The sequence below is a fragment of the Anser brachyrhynchus genome (genome assembly GCF_964034855.1).
Source record: "Anser brachyrhynchus genome assembly, chromosome: 4".
Lineage (NCBI taxonomy): Eukaryota > Metazoa > Chordata > Aves > Anseriformes > Anatidae > Anser > Anser brachyrhynchus.
The window spans coordinates 5,760,528-5,782,124 of NC_137698.1; the positions used below are offsets into that span (position 1 = coordinate 5,760,528).

Sequence of the window (21,597 nt, forward strand, 5' to 3'; positions counted from 1 at the left end):
TACCAGAACTGCACGTGGAGTCTCGTCTGGGGCTGGCAACCACCTTGCGATCCGCAGGCGGCTCCTGTTCCCTTCCAGCCATGGTAACAACTTAGAGCCGAGCTCTATCGGAGTTACTAATCCGTAAGACAAGAGGGAATATCTGGCATCTGTGCATGCAAAATGCTCTTTTTACAATTACCGCAAATACCTCTTTGACCCCTGTACGCTGGGCTGAGTTCAGTCTCCTAAGCAAATCGGAAGCCAGTGCATGTTAGCACTCACGTACGAGGTATTTACATGGAAGTCCCTCCACTCAAGGGACAGAACAGGTGCTGGTGTCAACACGGAAAACATCGGCTTTGTGTTCCCAAGCAACTGTAGTAGACACACAGAGGAGGTTATTGTTAAATGGTCAGTGCTAACCTTTATCTCGATCCTGAGCTATAAACGAACCAGGAACGCCATCAAGACTGATGGCCATTAAGCAGGCAAACAGTTGTTTGTTTTGCTGCAGTTCCTCACAGCTGTTATGGAATATTTCTTTGTAGCCGGGTATCCCAGAGCCCATAGGCACAGTGCTGGCACAGGCTGACTGTCGTGCTCATCCCCGCTGCTGCAGTCCCGCGGCAGCGACACCAGGTGCCACCTCAGGTTTGCTCCGAGCAAAAGGCAGCCTCCTTACGCGGCTGCACCGGGATGGCACCAGCCGGCAAGAATTTCCTGAGAACTGCCCAGGTCCAAAGTCTGCGTGTGCTGCAGGAGCACTGGTGGCCAAACCGCCCAGCAGAGCGCACGCTTTCCACAGCAGAGGGAAAGTAAGGCCTGCTCTGGTGACTTAAACAGACACTCGCATTAACCTGGAAGATGAAGGGCCCGATTCTCCACTGGCTTTGCTTTACACCTGCATCTCACCTGGAGCTGCTCCAAGCACAGGGACACAGGCAGGCAAACCCACGAACGCCCACGGAGTTTCACTGCACCCCTTTTGAGGCTGGTAAGACATAACTGCTACTGAGGGAGAAGCAGAGGATGCGTTATTAGCGCAAGGCCAATACCAGAAATCTTTCAGGATGGAGCATGGTGTGGCCCCGTTCCCTTCTGGGCCCGTATGCTGCTGGAGAACCATCGCTGTCATTAATGGTAGATTAATCGCTGTGTTTAGTGACCTGAGTCCACAGGTGCTCTTCGTCCTTGATTCCTTGCATCCTTGGAATCCGCACAGTGAAGCTACTACAGCCAGCAGGTAGCGGAGGATCAGCAGGGTACAAGGGCACTGCTGCAGAAAGCCGTCCCACCCCCTCCACGGGAGGAAGGTGACAGTGACAGGCGCAGACGTCTCTATTAGGCTCTCCCCACAAGCACACCTAGGTGCATACAAAAGCAAGCCTGCACCTCTTGTCGCTCTGCCTGCACGCGTTGAGTCATAGCAAAGATATCTTTTGAGAGACAAAACGTGGAGGCTTAGATAGTGATAAGAGCAATCACGTGAAAGGCCCACCGAGGACTTTGAGCACTGGGAAGTTGCGAGTATGTTCACCCTATCTGTCTGTGGCTATAATTGTAAGATAAGAACAGAATGACAGATGAGGATAAAAGCAATAAAAATGGAAGACTTCAGGCTAGGTAAAACTGGAGCCTACACATTGATTTTTCACAATGAATGATTCAAAATTACTTTGAAATATACATAGGAAAAAAAAAACTTCAAACACCTTTCCACAGTATAGAGCGAGAAGAAAGCCTGTCTTGTAGGTGGAAAGTTATTTTGTGTGGCAGTGTCACCTTCCCTCTGCCTGCTGATCTTGCCAGACTGGTGATTCCAGTAGAGAAACAGGTCTTTGGAAGCAAGTGCACAGCCATCGTTTCTTTTAGCCCTGTCTCTAGTGTTTCTTGTCTAAATATTTGGAGGAGAAATTAATAAAGCGTACGCCTCCACAGGCTCAGACTAGGCTGTTGTTTTTTTTAAAGAGGGGATGGCTCAACCCACCGGGCTACGCAATCCTTTGACTGCCACGAAGCTTTCTTACTCCAAACAAATCCACTGCCCCAGTTTACAAGTCCAAAGGGCTGATGTGCTTTCTGTGTACAGAGCGGGACCCGGCTTTCAAACAAAACACCTGTCAGGGAAGAAGAGAGGTCAGCGGGGCTTGAATTGCTCTCAGCATGCCCCTGGATCCGTCGTCGTCCCACCGGGGTGTTTTATTAGTTTGCAAAAGATGCTCGGAGCTGGGCCAGCCTTCATGGGCAGAGAGCTGATGGCATCGCTCCTTTGAAAGGGCTTGGAGGGGTGGAGGAGAGGCAAACTGGCCACGAAACGGAGCAGCCCTTTGATTTCTTCAGGGTTACAGCCCCGCAGTGGTTTTCGAAGGAAAATAACCTGACTCTGTTGATCAAGTAGATGGCACTGTGATATCAAAGCTAATGAGGAAAGATGAGAAAACGAGCGAGGCAGATAAAAGTACAGGAGGATGAATCTTCATTATTATTATGTTTTAATGTAAAATAGGGGGTGTAGAGATTACCAAAGATAAAATATTTTCTGAGGAATCCTTTGAGAATATTACATCTGACAATTCAAAAATTGAGAGGGGAAGGGAGCCTTAAGAAGACATAATTTTCATTGTATTTTGAATGCTGATAGACCTGCAGCTTTGCACTAGAACTTCACGTTTCCTGGCAATGCTTTTTGAGCTTAATTAGAACATTTTTTTTTCTGTCTCTCCCTTTTTTTGTACATGCACCTATGTGGAAGAACAAATGAAAAGGAAAGAAGACCATTTGGTGATTTCTCTTTTGCAACAGGGAAGTTGCTCTGCAGTAAACAAAGATAAATTTTAAAAATTTTAAATCAAGTTTCAGTCAATACTTGCGAACACGTTTGGGTGGAAGTTACAGTAGCTGAAAATCCACGCTTCACAGGGCGTAACAAGAACACAGTACAGATGTCTAGGAAGGGAGAAAGGGGCGCATCCAGCAAAGCTTGACACAGGCACAGCGTCCTCGCCTCTCGAGGACTTGGCTTTCTAGGCACAAGTCCAGGCAGAGCGGTGGCGTGCCTGTCCGGCTGGCCTTGGCCATCAGCACCCGCTGCAATTAGACACCGCTGGCCAGATGAGTGCTGCCCGGCTGGCAACCCTGCCCACTCACAGCGACAGTAATCTGCCATGTGAATCCTACGCTCCGTTACAAGCAGCCTAACAAAAAGCACGGTTAAAAAAGAAACAAAAACTAGCAGCTCGGAGAAACAATTTATTCAGAAAAAAAAATAGGCTGAAAACTTGTCATCTTCCCACACCTCATTGTGAATATTATGACTAAAAACTAATTTTGCATAAATGTTGAGGATCAGCAATAGGGTAGCTGAGGTGAGTTCACAATCTGTCCCAAACAGTTTCTTTGGGTCTTTCTTCACATCGAGATGGAAAGTAATGTAACCTAATAAGTCTCACTCTGTTTACTGAAATACACAATTTCTTCCTCTTAATTAGACAATGTAGTCTTTTGCTGCTATCAGGTATTTGTCAGCATGCACAATGCAAGTGCTTATGTGACTAGGCTGTGCGCAGACATCCTCTCCCAAATCTGGCTGTGCCCACGAGAAAGATTACTGACTCCAACAACGTGCCATCCTCTTCCTGCTGGAGACTGTCAGTGCAAAGATCTGCAGGTAGGCAGCGGTGTCCGTGCTCCTTCACCTGCTGCAGCCAAAAGTCAGCATGACAGCCCGTGTCTTTGTCCTGTCTCAGCTGGCCTTGCTCAGCGTGACCTGAGTAAGGGAGCACTGCTGAGCAAGTGCAAGCAGTTACCTGCTCCACCAGGGTGGCTGGAGCACGAGGACAGCGGTCCGTGAGCGCAGGCCTTTCGCACATAGGTAGCAGTAAAGCAGAAGGCTGACAGGAATTGATTCCTTCAGATTAATGTTTTTATAAGCAATGGAGATAGAAGTTACATTACAGCAAAGTTAATGAGAGTGACGTAATCACCAGTCAAGAGCAAACACACTGAAATAGCACATAGTGGTACTAATGACATTCTTCAAAGCCTTGTTAGCTGAAAAGATGAAAATGATTTTCATTCAGGAGGAAGGGAAATTGTTCTTTTTATGATTATTTATAACATAATAAACTGTTTTCTGCATTTAATTTGCACGGCATTTTCACTGGCAAAACATACGCACGGTTTCATAATACATACATGAAAGAAAGAAATGTAAATGTACACTGCAGAGTACAAACTTAAAGTAAGGGTGTCCTTCAGGCTTAGGTGATTATACTGCTGCTGAGTCTTTGCTATACTCCAGTGGTATTCTGGTGGAATGAGATTCACCCCTGTGCAGAGGGCAAGCATAAAACCTAAGTACCATGTAAGCCCTACTTAAGTCTGATGGACCTGATTCTAATTCCATTGAAATAAATAGCAATATTTTCATCATCTTTCAGTGGAAGCTGTTTCAAGGTCAATAAATGGGATCGGCCCTATATGCACCTTTTGCTGGCCCAATTGGAACAATACTTGAAGTATTTGGACATAAAATGCTTGGGAATAAAAGAAGTGAAAAACGACCTTGGTAGTAAAAACCTTAGTAATTTAAGAGAATTTGAGTCATGTAGGTACCAGAACCAAAACATGTATTTGTTTCATAGATTTAAGAGTATGAAGTAAATTTATTCTAACAAGGAAGCTGCAATATCACCTAAATCTGACTTTAGGAGTACTGCGTGTACTTCTGCCATGTTCTGTGTACCATAATGCATAATACTGAGAAACACAGTTAAATCTGTTCAGGGCTTTATTGTTATTATTTCTGTAAGGAAATTTAATTAAGAGAATTTTAGAGTACTAAAACATCAAGTTCTCTGCTTTCACAACGTTTACAGGGTTTGTGCATGTTTTTCCACCATATCATCCACCCTTGCTAGGTAACAGGATGGCATCTGTTTATGCACCTAGAAAGTGCCTGCACAGGAGCTCATTTATATTTCATAAATTCCAAGTGTTTCACAGCTGATTTCCCATTACAGATGAGAAAGCTTTAGATAAGACCACACTAGGCAAAGGAGAACTCTGCACTCAGACTTTGTGCATCTTACAGTGACTCTTGACCACAGCTGCATATTTCACTTCCTAACTTGTATGAGTAAATAAATATATGTTGGGTTCCTCCTAGAAGAACACTACAACCAACTGCCAACTTTGCAAGAATAAAAATACTGCGAATACTGCGTGTGCACTCAGTAAATGATTTTCAAAAGCTCTGAACTTCCATAAATGAAACCCACATTCCTCAGACCCAAGCAGAGGTGGAAGGCTAGGCCCATGACACATTTGTTTTTAACCTTGCATGTTTCAGCAGCAGGCCAACTCAAAGAAAATGCTGAATAGGGTTTTTAAAATAGAGAAAGTTTCTCTACTTTTTTTTTTTTTCCCACGTGAAAAACTGATGATTTGCCCTCTTACATACTCTAAACATTAAGAACTTCAAAAAGACACATGAAGAATTTCAACCCCCAAGTGTCCCATTCAGGAAAACCTTGCATTCGGTGAACTCGGGGATGAAAGATGCCAACACCTCTGGCAAAACACCAACAACTATTTAGCAGCTTCTGTGGAGGTGGATAATTGGCCTGCCATTCTGTTCTCCTGGAGATAAGCCTGTTGTGACAAATTTAGCAAACAATGGCTCAGAAAAAGAGAAGGAAGGAGACCATAACTTTTTATCCAGAGCCCTTACAGTAGTGCAAAACCCACCCACTAGCACACAACTCTCTCTGAGGTCTTGAGTAGCTACTAACACGTTTAAGGAGTACAGGCAGGAACAGTGATGGAAGCTGTCAGGGAAGTCTCCCACTCCATTGTAAAATACAGCTGGGTCCTTAGGACGCACACAGAACAATCCTGATGCTTGTAAAACCTTATCTACCCAATAGTAAAGGGGGCAAATAAAGAGCAAAAGAAGTTATATACCTTTTAAATTCGATGGAAGAGATTGTCTAAGCCTTAATGCTGCAATTGAAAAATTCCCAATAAAGTTTTAAATACCATATAAAATAATCAGGGGAACGTGTAGTTATCCCACACAAATCTTCCACAATAATTCAAATCGGAGTTAAAATTTAAAATTAGTATCAATCACCAAAGACATTGGTTTGGGATGTATGAGCAACAACAGCAACAAAAATTGGTCTGCATCAGTTTCTCCATCAGTAAAATGAATGCAGTGATTTCTGCCCCTTTTCGGGGATTTTTGAAAAATCCATGAAGAGAAGCAACACTCCAAGAACCCATATTGGTAGGCGAAACTCATATGAAACCCTCCTCAAGGATCAACAGAAAGAGACAGGTGTCCAAAGCCACCAGTTTTGCAGGAATTGGATTGTACATAGGGAGGTAAGCTTCAGAACCACTACAACCTGAATACAGACAAGAATCTAGTTTGTGTATTTGTAAGGTTCAATATAAAAATATTATCTACCTGTGGGAGCCCATGCAAGTCGCTCATCTATGGACGGCCTGGTGAGAATTGTGTGTGCTGAGAAGAAATGAACGCTTTTTTGCCAAGGAGCGGGCAGGGGGGTGGTCCTCACACCTCAGGTGAGGGTGGCACCGCTGCCGGGGTCACCCCTCATTTCGTGTCCCTGCCTTCCCCCGTGTCCCCCTCTTCCCTGAGGCTGGGGACAAGCAGCCCCACAGTGAAACGGGGCAACTCCCAAGGAAACGGGGGGCACCGTTTGGGCTCGGCAACAACACCCCCTGAGGACAAGCCGCCCCTTCCCGCCTTTCCACGGGCCTGGTGCGGGGCCGCGCCGCCATTTTGGGGCTCGGGGCCATGCCTCCCCTCAGGCGGCGGCGCGGCTGGTGGTGGCTCTCCCCGCTCGCCCGCAGCTCTCCCTCCTCGCCGGCAGGGCAGGAGGGCACCAGTACCGGCCCTGGAGGCTCCCTGCCCCGCCGTGCCAGGGCTTCCAGGCGGGGCGGGGGGCCGGCGCAGCCCCGACGGCCGCAGGAAGGGGAGGGAGGCGGCCGCCGCCATCATGCGTGCGCTGCCGGGGCTGGGGCGGCTGCTGCTGGCGGCGCGGGGGTGGGGGCGGCCGCCGCGCCGCTGCCTCAGCGCCATGGCCCGCTACGGCACGGAGCAGCGGGGGCGGCCCAACTCTCCCGATTACCGCCTCTACTTTAGTAAGTAGCAGCGCCCCGGGGCTCCGTAAAACCCCCTTCCTTCCTTCCTACCCCGCCTCGGGAGGGGGGCACGGTGGGGCGGCGGCGGTTCCCCGCAGAGACCCCTCAGGCTGGAGGAGGCATCGCCCCTCAGCCTCCCCTTGCTTGAGGGGGGAGATTTTGTGTGGAAAATAAGGGGTTTTCCTGTCATGTTTTCCTTTTAGAGGGGCTGCTGGGCCTTGAGGGCCGCTGTGTGCTGCGTGGCCGGGCCCTGGCCCCTGAAGCCCCACAGAAGGTGAAGAGGTGCTGGGGGTGCCTGTGGTAGCCTGGCTGGCGGAGCCCAAGGATGGTCGTAGCCACGGCAGCCTCAGCTCAGCAGCCGGGTAGCGTTCCCTGCACCCTGTGACAAAGCCAGCCCTCTCTCAGAAATGTCAAAAAAAAAACCTCGGGGCTCGAGCCCTGAGAGACCTCCTAGGCCGGCAGCACCGAGGGGATCTGGGAGAGCACCCTCAGGAGGCTTCTCAAAGCCCAGTGAAATCTGGTGGCGTGCGGCCTCAGCGTTACGCATTTCAGTAATAAAGCTGACTGTTCGAATGCCACTTGTTTCGCAAGCACCCTCTCGGTACATCTTTGGTCCATTAGCTTCTCGGGAGTTACATCTGACGTCCGCTGGCGTCACGCACCCTGGCTGCAGTGCCCTGCTGTCGTGCGAGACGTGGAGGTTTCGTGTGCTCCGAGAGCTGTACCCTGCCGGGGCTCCCTTGTGCTCAGCCCCAGGGGGCTGCCTGCGCAGCAGGTCAGCTGCAGAAAGTCACGTTCCTCAGTGGAAGGAAGCAGCCCCTCACCAAACTTTGTTTTATTTGGGAGGAACATCTGGGAGGCTTCCAAGAGCTGTGAAAACCACCATCGCGTGTTCCTCCGTGTTGAGGTGGTCGAAGTACAGTCCAAGGCTAAAGGAAGTCCTTTGCTTTTCCATTTACTGTGACAAGGGGTGCTAACAGAAGGGGAACTCCTTGAGATTAGTGTTAGTACTTTGTATTGCTGGTGATGTTTCTTTTTATGCATAGATTTGTTGCAGTACTTCAGCTTTTGGTACATTGAAAAGTTTTGGAGTAATTTGAAATGCTTAAGCATTCACTCCAGTGTGTTTTGTTTCTCCCTACAGTGGAAGCAAGGCTAAGGTGCAGACCAGATCCCCATTAAGCATTAAGTTAATGTCAATTTTTTCATTTTTTTAGGTATTGTTTCATTTCTAGGGCCTGTGCAATTATCCTATCCCTCATGTATTCTCTTGGTCAGACTTGGGCCTAATATGTCGGACAATTGTCTCTTTGTGATTGTGAAATTTAGTTTAATAGAAACACAGTGAAGTTACTGGGGCTTCACTGCCAGGAAGCCCAGGTAAATTCACTGATTGCTTATGGAACTTATGGAACTTCACACTTTTTTTTTTTTTCTCCACCTGTTAATGGTTCTGTATTGCCAGGGAGAAGGAGAAAAGAGAATAAAAGGTTCTTCTCAACTTTACATAGCTTGTATTGCCAGGTAGTAAGAACAGAAAAGTATGGCATTGTATACTGAAGCAATAATTCTCATTCTAAAGAGTCATTGTCAAACAGTCAAATACATTGTCCTGCATGGAGCTTATTTTTTGGTCTTTGGAACTACAATTCAGAAAAAAAGTTTAACTGATGCATATTGTGTCACTCCGTATCCCTGTATAATGCATAATAGTTCTTAGCAATGCAAATGTCTTATGGCATGTATTTAGATTTGTAATGCTACTTTTTCGTTGTGTTTTTCAGAGAATGCAGATGGTAAATATATTTCCCCATTTCATGACATTCCGCTTTTTGCTGGAGCTAAAGAGGTATGTATATTTGCCTTGAGACAAAATTCATTTCTGAAAGGATAACAGCTTTGTTGGTACTCTCTAGGTAAAAATGCACTTTTAAAAAAGGATTTTTAGAGCATTTGAGACACAAATCTGTAGCATCAGAAGGGGCCATTTTAATCCAGGCTGATTTCCTATGTAACACAAGAAATATAACTCCACCAAATTTTCTCAGCTGAGTTCAGTAACTTGTAGTAAAACGTAATAATAACTGTGTAAATGACCCTAGGTGTCTTTTTAAGACTCCAGGGTATTGAGAGTGGGGTAAACCCTCATGGTATTTTGTGATAATTCTCCTCTGTTTAAGGCTTGTGTTTGTGCTCTAGAACTCGCTTTTTATTGTTACTTTTTTAAAATGGCATTTTCCTACAACTGCAATTAAATGTATGTGTTTCCCCGCTGTAGGACATGTACAGCACATACTTGTGTGACTTGTGGCGTATTCTTTTTTTAATTCCCAAAAGGGGGAGTATAATTGGAAGCCAACAACAATGCCCAAGAGAGAAGTGGTAATCGCACCTTTGGAGAATTATAAGGCGTGAGGTGCAGCTGAGCACTTTCACGTCTTGTTAGCCACACTCCCTGGAGTTTCATTATAGCAATAATGAAACGCCTGTTTTATATGTCACCAGTGGGAACTGCCAGTCTTTGGGTTAGACTTGGGTTTGCTTATTATGGTCTACTTGTTACACAAACAGGTTGGGAGGGTTTGGGCCGTTTTCTTTACGTGTTGCTGGGACACTATGGGTGACATGACTGGTGTGAAAGGTCAGCAGCTGTACTGTGTTTAGATTTAGAATTCTGAAGTAATGAACCGACCTCTTCGGTTACTTAAACTGAGAGCTTAAAAGTATGGATGAAACCTTTTTGAGCAGCCGATCTAAGCATGGTAGTCAGTGGAAGATACAAGCCTCGATCAGAGTCATTACCAAGATGCTCTGGTCAGCTGGTGCTATTGATGGAAGAGCAATGGGTATTTTCACCCATGTGTTATGTGGTGGCTGACCCCACGCCCAGAGTTTAAGGTTTGGAGGGATGGATTATGGTCTGTGACTTCTCTGTGGATTAAATTATAGTACAGCGATGTCTGATCAAGGCATAGAGCCTTTGATTTTGGCTGTGTGAGCAAGGAAAGAGCTTTCTGTGGGACATAAGCACCAGAGGGGGGGAGAAAGAAGGGGAGTCATCATGAAGGTCTGTGTAAATTTTGCTTTCTTTGCAGGAGGAGGAGGTAAGGCCTTGTGTGTTACATTCTTTCCCTCCTCTGATCTAAGCTTTGTGGACTTTAATTTTATGGTGGATAACTCCAAACCCATTTTCCATTCTCTGTTCTGTTTTTTATCTTTTTCAAGTGAACAAAAGGATGACTGATGTGTTTTTAACCAGCTGATGCCTAAACTGCTGATTGAAGTTTTTAAGTAGCTGGGAGAAAGTGGATGTGTCCATGTGCGTTTTTATCTTCCTCTGCCAACATTGGGAAGGTTATAATTCACAGTCAAACAGGACCAACTACCTGTTTTTAAAAGTTATAGTTTAGGCCTTTATACTTGAAAGAGGGATGTTCAATTTGCATTTAAAACTAGTGGTGTCTGTATTTACGTGAATACAATATTGTTCTCTAATGCTCTTTATTCGTACTTTCCCTACAGGATAAAGAGATTCCTGCAAAGAGGTCAAAAACTACAGCAAACGAGGTACAGATAAGTTCTCCTTTTCTCTCCCTCTTTTCTCTCCTCCACATCATTTTGCTGTTCTGCAAAGTGATCTTTCACTGAATATAGTTGACATATCTTCAAATGCAAGTCTTTTAGGCTTAAAGGGATTTAATATTCTCCCTTTGAATGGGCCTCAAATGTCAGAATTCTTTTATTCATCAAGATGTTCTCAAAGACAAACACTTTTATACCACTCTCTGAAAGGTTCATTATGACTATTGCAATGTAGATATGTAATTTTTTTTTTTTTTTTGCAAAAACATTTGCAATGAAAAAGGTCCATTAATGAAATATTCATTATGCTCTGACTGGGGTTTAATTTTGGTATGTATACAAAACTTCAGAGATGGTAAGTATGTTAGGGCAGAAATGAGAATTAGTATCTGCTTTTTACACCTGAGGGTATGTCGTTTTCTGTGCTCGTTTAGAAAGCCCAAAGAGAGAAAATCACATCTGCTAATGGTTCAGCATTAACCAAGTGCTAAAGCTGAGCCTAGGAGAAGCCCAGAGAACATGGCAGGTCTGTTCAAGCTTTTTCTGTGAAACAAGAATTGTTTATGCAAGCGTCCTTTCCAAAATGTAGCAATTTTTTTCTGCAGTGTTTGCCTTGCCCCCCCCGCCCCCCCTCCATCTTCTCAATATCTGTTTGGCCAGTCATATTGCAAAACTGTAACTGCCCCTCTAATGTGAAAGAAGTGTCCTAACTGTCTGCATTCCCACAGTTTTGCAACTACTGTGTGGCACACTGCTTCTCGTACAGTACGCCTGTCCCCAACACAATCTTGCTCTGTGCATTTCCTCTGCCTTTGCCTCGTGATTCTTTCAAACTATGGTGCTTCCATAACACTTCAGTTTTCCTGCTGCTTGGTGCCCATTAAAGTGCTGTTTGATAGATGTAGGATCATGCCTGATAGATGAGTTGTTGAGGAGAAAGAGTATGTCCCAAGAGCCTTTCTTAACAGCCTTGCACCATGAATTCCTAATTACTGGCCTTAAATGCTACGTCAGTATCTGCTGGTTGCAAAGATGCAAAGCCTGTTCTGTGCAGTGTCTAAAACTGCTTCTCTCTGTGTAGTGGGAAGTACGATGGCTTGTGTAGAACTGTTTCTAGTTCCCTTTTTCAGATCTCTGGATCAGTCTATAAACAACAACAACAACAAAAAAAAAAAAGCCTGTGAAGCTGAGAAGCTCTTCTTTCCCGGGCTAGTGTAGACACACCATAGTTGCTTCACATAACTCCTGATATGAGAGAACTCTGGACTGTGGTTTAACAGAACTGTGGACAAGGAGCAAAGGCAAATCATAGAATCATAGCATCACTTGGGTTGGAGAAGACCTTTTAAGATCATCAAGTCCAACCATTAACCTAGCACCACCAAGTCTACCACTCAACCATGTCCCTAAGCACCACATCTACATGTCTTTTGAATTACCTCCAGGGATGGTGACTCAACTACATCCCTGGGGTAGCCTGTTCCAAAGCTTTGCAACCCTTTCAGTGAAGAATTTTTCCTAATGTCCAACCTAAACCTCCCCTGGCACAAGTTGAGGCCATTTCTCCAGAAGAATGCTGTAAGGAACAGCGTCAGAAGCCTTACTAACATCTAGGTAGACCATATCCACAGCCTTTCCCTCATCAACTAATTGGGTTTACTTCTACTTAAATGCCTTGGAAAAAATTTTAACACACTCAGCATTATTTAGTATGATTTGACTGTGGTCCTACTGCGGAAACACTTAAGTGGATGAAAGTTAATACTTTCTTTTGTTAGAAAGAGTCACGGTATTGTATTAATACTTCAGTTTCGGTCTTGAGGCATCTCATGTGAATATGCAAGCGAACGTGCAGTTTATAGGCTTTCTAAACATGTTTGGTCTTAGATGGTAAAATAGAAGAATGCAAATCATTTAGAAAACCCCATTTCATCATTATCTTCGGGAGGTGGGGAGAAAAGAGAGGGATCTTCATGTTCAGGAAGGTGTTGTGTCTTACGCTGGGTTCTTGAGCAGCTTGGGTCACCTTGGCCTGGTGAGAAATGTATCAATGCGTGCTTGTATTCAGGGAAAACGTGGCTTAGCCAGGGCATAAAGGGAAACGAGGAATTTAGTGCCATGTACTGATGGCTAAAGATCTTCGAAGCACTGTAATCAGTACCCTGGTCTAGGGATGCAAAAGCTACTGTTGCTCCTGGATGTTCAGTTGATCCTTGCTGAATTTGGCCAGAATTCAAAGGTGATAGTTCCTCTTGCCCTAGAAACCAAGTGGCATCTTTAAGACTTGTGCTTTTAGGGTGGCAGTTAGTTGTTACTCTCCACCAGGGCAGGCCCTCTTAAGAGTGGGTGTTAAATTGTGCTGAACTGGTATTCATCAGATGGCAGTTTAGCCGTGGAAAATGACAATAATTCTGCATGAGTCTCCTCAGTCTCTCTAATCTAACTTTAAATTGTTCTTGGCATTTCTTATGCAGAAAAGAAGGTCTCAAAAATTGGAGTCAACATTCGTGGGAATGCACATCGTAGAAGTTTGTTAGCTGTTTTGCAGTCTCAGCTTATAGTTGGAGGGGAAAAGCTGTGATATTTCTATATGAAATGTTCTCAGGAACCTTTCTTCCTTGCAACATTTTAGACCTTCCAAACTCAGTTAAATTTAGCTTTTCAGCCACTGTTGACAACTGAACTTCTGTGTTTCATGGACTTTTTTGGGTTAAGACTCGAGAGAAGTTACTTTCAGGGAGAAACTATGTTGGAAGAAATCATATTCGGCTTCAAAATTGTTCAAGTTCAGTCTCAAACTTGCTGTCAGCTTGCAGTCTGAATCTCTGCTTTGTCTTCAGCACTGCAAGCACTTGAGATCCGCACTGTCCAAGCAAATCTCTCTGAAAGGCATCAAAAGTTTCCCATTTGTGTTTGAGAGGCTGGATGTTCCTGCTGTGGTTACAGTCAGAACTGTCAGAGGTAGATTGTTGACCGTGGTCTTCCACGTCTGGCAGCAAGAAGGTTTGAAGAGGTCATGGTTTTCTTTTCAAGACAAATGTGAAGTGTTGCTTCCCTGCTGTAGTGAAAGAGTTTCTAATCCACTTGTCATGTATATGTCTTGGGTAAAGTATTCACGTTATCTCATTCAGCGGGCTCAGGTGTTCTTGAATACAAAGGTTTATTTAAAATATTGGCCTTAGGAAGGAATCTGTCCAAGCATGTAGAGATTATACTCCTAACTTGCAGACACCCACCAGAGCAGTTGATAAAGAATAGGAGGAAGTAAGACAGTGCTGGTTGTTGTGTCCTGTGGATTGCACAGTGCTGGAATGCCCCTGTGGACTTGAATTCTTCCTGTCAGGCAAGAGCTTTTGATAGATCAGGCAGTCAGGTGAGGTACAAGTGGTCATCGCAGTGGTCACGCACTCTGAATAAGTGATCAGATGAAGGGCCGCATGCTGGGAACACAGTTCAAAACTGTGGTGGCAGAGTGGTCTTATGATAAAGTCAGCATGTTCCGTAAGGAGGGAAAAGCTGGCATTGTTTCCCGTGTGGTACAGGTGCAAACTCTCTATTCTCTCCTAACTACAGCTTTTGTAACCTTCAGTCATTAGGCGCTTTTTGGTACGTGTAACCTGGGCTGTAGCGTGTCTGTTGTGCATGTTCAGGGATTTGTGTGTTGAGTACTTCAGATGATCAGTGAAGGTTTCATCCTGATGCATGAAGTCACCCAGCCTTTTTCTATGGATCTGTCCAGTAGCTGCAAATTTTGCTTTGTGTTCTTGTAGATTACTGCAGGTCTTCCCGGTGTTTGTTATTCTTCACTCAGCTCTCCACTTAAAATCTACCGGAGTAGCGTTGGTTTACTGTGAAAGCTGCGTCAGTGATTTGATGAGCTGAACATCAAAGAAATGGTTCCTTAAAACTTGAGAAAGTCTGCGTTTCGTTTTCGTCCTTGCCAAGGCTCTCCCCTGTGTAGTTGTGCAGGTAGTGTCCAGTAATCAGTTTATCAGCATGTGCCTGACATCAAGCCGTATATCAGGAATGCTTACGAGACAGGCACTCATTTTATAAGCAAGCCCCTCATCTTGTATTTCTCGTATTTCATGTCAGTCCTTCTTTTCCTTCCTTTTTTCCCCCTTTTTTTCCTCCCTTCTTTTAAAGTTCTGTTAATGAAAACATCATCCTTTGTTCAGACTGCTGCTGGACTGCAGATTGTCCTTTCAGTTCTCGTTAGTCCTTGCATGCCTGCTGCCCTATGTAGTGAATGGCTGGTGAGATTCCCTCTAACATTGCAAATGAGCAGGTAAAAAATAGAAATTATAGGGTTTTTGTTTCTTTTCTCTGTCTTGTGAGTTCAGTTTCTCCAAGAGGAGGGTCAACAGCCCCCAAATGCAGCTTTAATACTTTCAGATTTTTTTTTAAAGCACTCTGCTATAAAAATGGCTGAAGGAACTGTGAGCTTTGGCTTACTGCTCCCTGTCATGCAAGGCTGATGGTGAATGGCAATCAGGCCTTAAAACGTGACTTTTAAAAATGAGATTATGTTGACTTTCTGTTCCTCTCTTCGTATCTCTTGTTTTGTCGCTCTACTCACTCTCCATAGCTTGCTCCACTTCTGCTTAAAATTAGCTGAAACTTCAGAGTTGAGCTTTACCTATTGCAGTCCTTGGGCAGAATCATGCCTATTTAAATCCCTCCCCTCAAATGTACCACCTGGGGAACTTGGGAAGACTGAGAAAAGAAATAGTTGAATAAGGAAAGCATAAGTTAGGTAAGAAAGAACTGTTTCTGAGACAGATGCATGGGAATCCAGAAGGGCAAAAATTCAGTGTCAGAAATGTGCTTCATCGCTTTTTTAGTGACACGTGATGTGCAAGTTTGTAATAAGAAGCTGCCATCAAAATGAGCTATCTTCTATAAGAATCTGTACAGCCAGAGCCAGCAGTTATTTTTGGCCGCTGGTCACAGCGGAGAGAAGTGTGACTCACAGTTTACCTGGGTACAACAGGCCGTATTTTCCTTGCTTTTCTCAACACTTGCTGCGTGAGCATGCTGAAGTGTATTTCTAGGTCTTTTTTATCTTCCTGTGGTTTTCTTTTAAAAAAAGAAAAGGCAAAAAAACCCCAAACCTTGTTCCTGTTGTCTGTATGAGATATCAGCCAAAATGATTGTTATGTTAAAAATTGTTTAATTCAGATGGAATGCAGTAAGTTGCCAAAGCTTGTTTAAAAAAAAAATAAAAAATTGCTAAAGCAAACACTTATTTACATTCTACGTGAGTTCCCATGTGGTGTAGAGTGTCTTTCCTAGGAGATAAAGGATACCATTTAGAGAGAGTTTCTTTTTTCTGATGTCATTCCCTGTTCATTTTCATATTCACTTTTAGGAATTGGGAAGTACACTTTTGACCTCTCTGTGTTGACCAAATGGATTTTTCCCCCCCCCCACCTCCTCCAGGTATAACAGAGCAAAAGTACAAATGTCTGTCTTCTGCTCACATTAACCCCAAACCAAACAAGGTACATAATACCCTGGGTTAGACATCCCTCTGGGCTCCGTCAGGGCACTTTTCCTAGCTCCTGAGTTCTGTCCCTTTTTCTGAATCTAGATGAAGTCTGGACTTTGGCAAGCAGTGGTCTCCTAAGCATACCGGTTGCCTGCTGGCATGTTAAGGCAGTTAAATGGTAAATTTCCTAAAGACAGAGTTCTAAAAGTAACGTTCCTAAAGTAACGTTTTTCTTAATGAAAAATTAACTTTTGGGGTTTCTCTTTCTGTCATTGGAAGGTGCGTCAAGTGGGTTGTTGGAACAGTCTCACCATGGCTTGAGGGAGTAGAAGCGCTCACTTGGGTTTTTGGTGAGGTGAATTTTTTTTTGTTTTGCTGATTGAAGATAAGATCAATTGCCAGGTGCACTGACCAGCCAAAACTCACCACTGCTTCGCGTAAGCAGTTGGTAATCTGTGGAGACGTGATGGACGGCACATTTCCGTTTGCAGCGGAGGCGAGGAGTTTTGCAGCAAGGACTTGAGGGAGACTGTGCGAGTGGACAGAAGGAATTGGTGCCTGGCCAAGTCAGCGTGATGGAAAAAAATGCTGGATGACATTTAGGCAAGGAGGGAAACAAGATAGGAAAGCAGAGGAAAGAAAACCTGGAGAAATATACTTCTCTCTTTCCATCTGTCAAAACTGTCTAATACGTGCTCTCCTTTCCACCCCAGTGAATCCTGCCTCATCACCGTGAAAATGTGATTAACCTATAAATAAAACTTTTTATTTTTTAATGTAAGCACTGCATGAAGTTACTTAATCTCTTGTAGATGCCTGTGGCAGCTTAGCATTAGAAAGAGTACCTCTTTTTTTTTTTTTTTTTGCATACGAATTAATCTGTCAGGCTGTCACATTTAAGACTCTTGACAATTCACATTTGACTGATAACACAAATTATGGAGGCCTGGTCTTAAAGCTGAGTTAAATCCAAGAGATTCGTTTTGGAAGAGCATTGTGTTCACTTCAGTCCAGCCATTGTCCAGTCCCGAGAACTGCTCTGATGAGGACCTGGAGTAGTTCTTGGCCAATTAAAGTTCAAAACAACGTTTACAGGTCGTTGTGTTTGACGTGGTGAGGAAAATGTGCAGTCGCATCTTCCCAGCAAAAACCTCGGCCGTTGTATTTAATTCCAGGAGTAGTCTGTAAGGTTTCTGCCTGTAGCTACCAGTCAGAACAATTCTTTGACCCGCTGGCAGTTCATTAAGAGCTTCTTGTCAGCACTGGCTTCTATGCCGTGCGTTTTTTTTTTTCCAAATGCTTCTGAGATGGATGTGCAAACTTTATTTGGCTCTTTTCCAGCCTTTCCCATACCTGCTGCTGCACGTACATTACTTTGTTCTGTGTCTGCTGCCTTAGCGTTGATGTCTTTGAGCTCTCTTTTTGAGTACTTGTCTGCTTCAGCTGTGCTTGTATACATAAGGTGTGCCTCGTGCAAGTGATGTGAAGCACCTTTCTCCTTTTTGTTCTTTCCTCTTGTTTAATGCGTTTGGTTATGACCTAATAGGGAAAAGTGATTCCATCTTACGTGCTTAGATGCCACAAATTACGATACAGGCACAGTACTTAGGGATGGCAAATTGCATTTACATTTCCTGGAGTTTGCCATCAGGATTGTGCGTAGCTTGTGATCTCATGGGGAAAACCGTGAGTGACAGCTGGGATTTTCCTCTGCTTTCTTGCTTGTTGCATTCCAGTTGGGAGGGGAGGAGATCGTAGAACCATTGGATTGACATTAATCAATTGACTGTGGCATTGACCCTCCTAATTGTGTGTTCCTTGCAGCTGTAGGATACAAAGAGAAAAATCCAAGTATTTAAGTGTCTGCTACAGGCTTCATTGCAGTGTAGTTCAAGAGTCAGCACCATTCTTCAGTTAGTTTGGTTGTATTTTTTCTACTTATGTCTTCAAAAACATATTTTGTATTTCCTGAGCTGGTGCCATCTTTAATACCAACACAAGTTTTCTTTCTGTATGGAGAGATGTCCCAGGCAGTGGGATATTTGGGATTATTTCAGTAATTGTGAAGAAAACAGGTCATAGGCATTGCTGGGTGATTTGGTCTAGTTACCCATTTTAATACTCTGTCCTCCTTGGTAGTGCTTGGCCCTGACAGCTTCAGAAGAGAGCTTGCAGCAGTTACACAGTGCTTTTCTCATGTCTTGTTAAGAACTCTTAAACAATTTTCATTATATTTCTACTGGGAAGAAGGCTTATGCAAACACGAAGTGCCTGTGTCCATGTCCTTTCTCTGCCATCACTTCTGGATTCATTTGGCCTCACTTCAACCAGATTGGACTGAGAATTGTCAGTGGTTGTTATGTTTTTTGTATGGTGACAAAAGGAAGACCTGAACAAATAAATCCCCATGGTGGGGGAAAACACTGCCCTTACCAGTGCCTGAGGGAAGCTGACTCCTTCCTATAGAAATGTCCAATCCTTTTTGCCTAGTGGCCTGAGCACTGCCTCGTCGCGAACCATTCCACAGGCTTATTGAACACTGTGTGAAGGGTAATACTGATACTGGAATAAAAAGCATCACGTGTATTTCCATCACTCCTTGTTTGCATTCTCAGAGGTGAATGGGGGTGGAGGATGAACTGGGGAGGTTGAGTATTATTGTGAGGAACTAAGCGAAGCGTGCTTTATGTAAAAGCAGCTGGAATAGTGAGATTTGGTGCAGCTGAATGCAGAAGAGAGAATTTCTTACTGCAAAACGTTAGTTACCAGGTGGGTTTTATTTTCAGTTCTTTCACTGTTTCTGTTTTAGGTCCTGTTTAATATGATCGTGGAAGTGCCTCGTTGGACGAACGCAAAAATGGAGGTAAGTAAGAAAAATACCTTGAATATATGGGCATTGATGAAAGTTACGGCAGCGCAGTGGGTTTCAGTATTCAGAGTTTAATCGGTGTGGATTGCTCTTTATACGTAAAATTTTCAGTTAAAATATTAAGTTGTGCATACAGACGTTTCCGTTGCCATTAAAGAAGGTGCTGAGGTTGTAATTGTTTCCCCTTTGCAGGTGAGCACTGCTTCCTGCCAGCCCCAGACAGCAGAGCGCAGCGCACCTGCAGCAGAGCCCTAGAGTGCTGGGCTGCTCAGTCGTACTGCTGCTCGCTTGTAAAGCATTTGGTTAGAGGCTCTAAGTCCTCTCAATTCCAGCATATAAACGGTAGTGTGATAGGCTGTGCCCTGACAAATGGAGTGGCAAATGAAAAAACCTTTCCTTGTGACAAAAACTACGTCAGGGCCTCACTCATTCGAAGTATCTACTCCTGCTGGAAGATGTTTCGAAAGGAGAGCCCAGTGGTTGTTCCTCTGCTCTTACAATGTAGAAGCTGAGTAATGCTTCATTCGTGGAGTTGGTGAAAACAACAGATCTCACCAGGATGTTTCTTACCTTCCTGAACATTTGTAATAGTTTTAGGAATGCTTTCCAGATGCTTTCAAGGAATTTTGTGGTTGAGATGTTAAACTACTTCAACTACTAAAAATAACACCAAAGAGCCTCCTGGCCTCTTGGTTCAGAACTTTTTCTCCTTTCCCTGATGCTGGAGTACCATTTGAACTGCGTTTGTCGCCTGAGTTTTAATTCTAGAAGTAGGGCTACTTTGGATAATTGCCTTGTATTTTAGGATGGTTTATTGTGGAAGCTGAGCTCTCTTTTTCAGAGTTTCCCTTTGCCACTGAAGTCCTTGCTTAAAGCACATGTTGCTCTCCCTCTCCTTTTCTTGGCACGTTACGTTGAGGGTAGAGAGGTTTGCTGTCCTGTGAGGTTCAGAAATCAGAGGGTTTGGATGTTTTCTGGCTTGGTAGGAGCTCAGATGTAATACATAACTTTTAAGAGACCTGGAGGTTCCTCTGTTAAGTAAGGCAAACAGTTGTCTTGCCTTGTCATCGTGGCCTGACAGTCCTTCAATGCAGACTCTGTTATGGTGCCAGCACCAGCTCTTGTCTGCGTCTTTGTGCTGAGATTCCCTCACTTGGAATGGAGACTGCACGAAATTAAACCTCGCTGGAGGATGAATGTGTTGCATTTCTCTTGTCCTTCCATAGATTTTATTCAAGGTGCTCTTTATGGAATTTTATTGGTCCCTGCCCACTGTTGTCAGTTAATCTTTGCACCAGTTCACATCAAGAGAAAACAGTGCTGAGCTCCGCTTCTGTCAAAATCCCAGGTGGCATATTCAGAGTCTTTACCATTAACTTAGGAAGCAGGTAGAATCAGGTGTGAAAACAGAAACGTTGGGGGGTTACTTACGGAATAACTGCCTGCTGTTGACAGGACAGTGTGGTCCGAAAAAGAAGAATTCATTTGGGATGACTTTGCTTCTGGCATTCTAGCTAAACGACAAGGGTGTTAAAATGGATGTGAGCACAAGCTGGTATGGCCTGAGCCAGTGTGTGCTCAAAACCTGTAACAAATGTGAGCTGGTTCAGGTGAGTCAAGCTACCATGGGTTTTGTTGTGGTGAGGAGTGGCAAAAGGACAGTTCAGGTGAATTAGCTAACGTGTGGTAGGTAACTCACGGCAGTGGGTTGGTATTTGAGGTTTTGGGGGGATGATGGCAGTAATAAACTGCTTTGCAATAAGTAGCTAAGCTCAGTCCTTCTGGGAGCACTACTGCAGGAGTAAAAACACCTTCTAATGCTAATTTAACTTGTTCCAAGCCAACACAAGTTGGCCTGTGGTAGCTGTGCAGAGCTTGTCCCTACTAAAAAAGCATTTGTTTGCTGAGAGGTATGGAGAGAAGGGGTGTATGCAGTAGGAGAGCAAAGAGCGGGGGGTGGGTGAGATGACGCTGAAACAATTCCCCTGCTGCTGTCAAAGCCCCTGTTGTCTGAAGAACTTTCACCATTTGTATCTTTGTTGAATTTGTACCAAAGTTCAAGCGCAGGAGCCTCTGACTTAGGTTTCTTTCGGTATTTGTGTTTGACTGTGACGGTCTCCTCATAAATTCATGACTTTCTCTTCTGGATTCATTTTTCTTGCATACTTCACAGCGTTATTTAAAACCTTAATAAGCAGCTTTTTGAACATGGCTCTCGAGATTTACAGTGAGGCCATCATGCTTTTAATACTCCTCAAACAACAAGCACATGCTCCCAGATGGAGCTAACTGGTTGGGTACGGAATGAATTGCTTTCCATCTGACACTTCTTTCTTTCTCTCTGTCTTTCACGATCTGTTTAGATTGCCACCGAGGAGCCGTTGAATCCCATTAAACAAGATACAAAGAAAGGCAAGCTCCGATATGTGGCAAATATCTTTCCTCACAAGGGTTATATATGGAATTATGGTGCCCTCCCTCAGGTAACATTTTTGTTATA

General features: G+C 44.2%; 2 protein-coding genes across 3 annotated transcripts in view; one reads left to right on the top strand and one right to left on the bottom strand.

Annotated features, from left to right (window-relative positions):
- ARHGEF38 (Rho guanine nucleotide exchange factor 38) overlaps positions 1–6,517 on the bottom strand; it is a 47,320-nt gene extending 40,803 nt beyond the window's left edge. Inside the window, exon 1 of one of the 2 annotated variants that reach the window (XM_080590660.1) lies at positions 6,455–6,517. Coding sequence is in view for 1 of the 2 variants with exons in the window: in XM_080590658.1 (XP_080446784.1) it covers positions 4–82 (79 nt within the window). In the remaining variant the exon portion in view is untranslated. Of the gene's footprint in view, positions 1–3; positions 5,932–6,454 lie in introns of those variants that run through there. The other variant, XM_080590658.1, reaches the window with a different exon arrangement.
- The window catches only part of PPA2 (inorganic pyrophosphatase 2), a 36,253-nt gene continuing 21,047 nt past the window's right edge, over positions 6,392–21,597 (top strand). Inside the window, exons 1-5 of the mRNA XM_080590689.1 lie at positions 6,392–7,155; positions 8,940–9,004; positions 10,678–10,722; positions 19,038–19,091; positions 21,461–21,580. Coding sequence (XP_080446815.1) covers positions 6,522–7,155; positions 8,940–9,004; positions 10,678–10,722; positions 19,038–19,091; positions 21,461–21,580 — 918 coding nt within the window. The 5' untranslated portion in view covers positions 6,392–6,521. The remainder of the gene's footprint in view (positions 7,156–8,939; positions 9,005–10,677; positions 10,723–19,037; positions 19,092–21,460; positions 21,581–21,597) is intronic.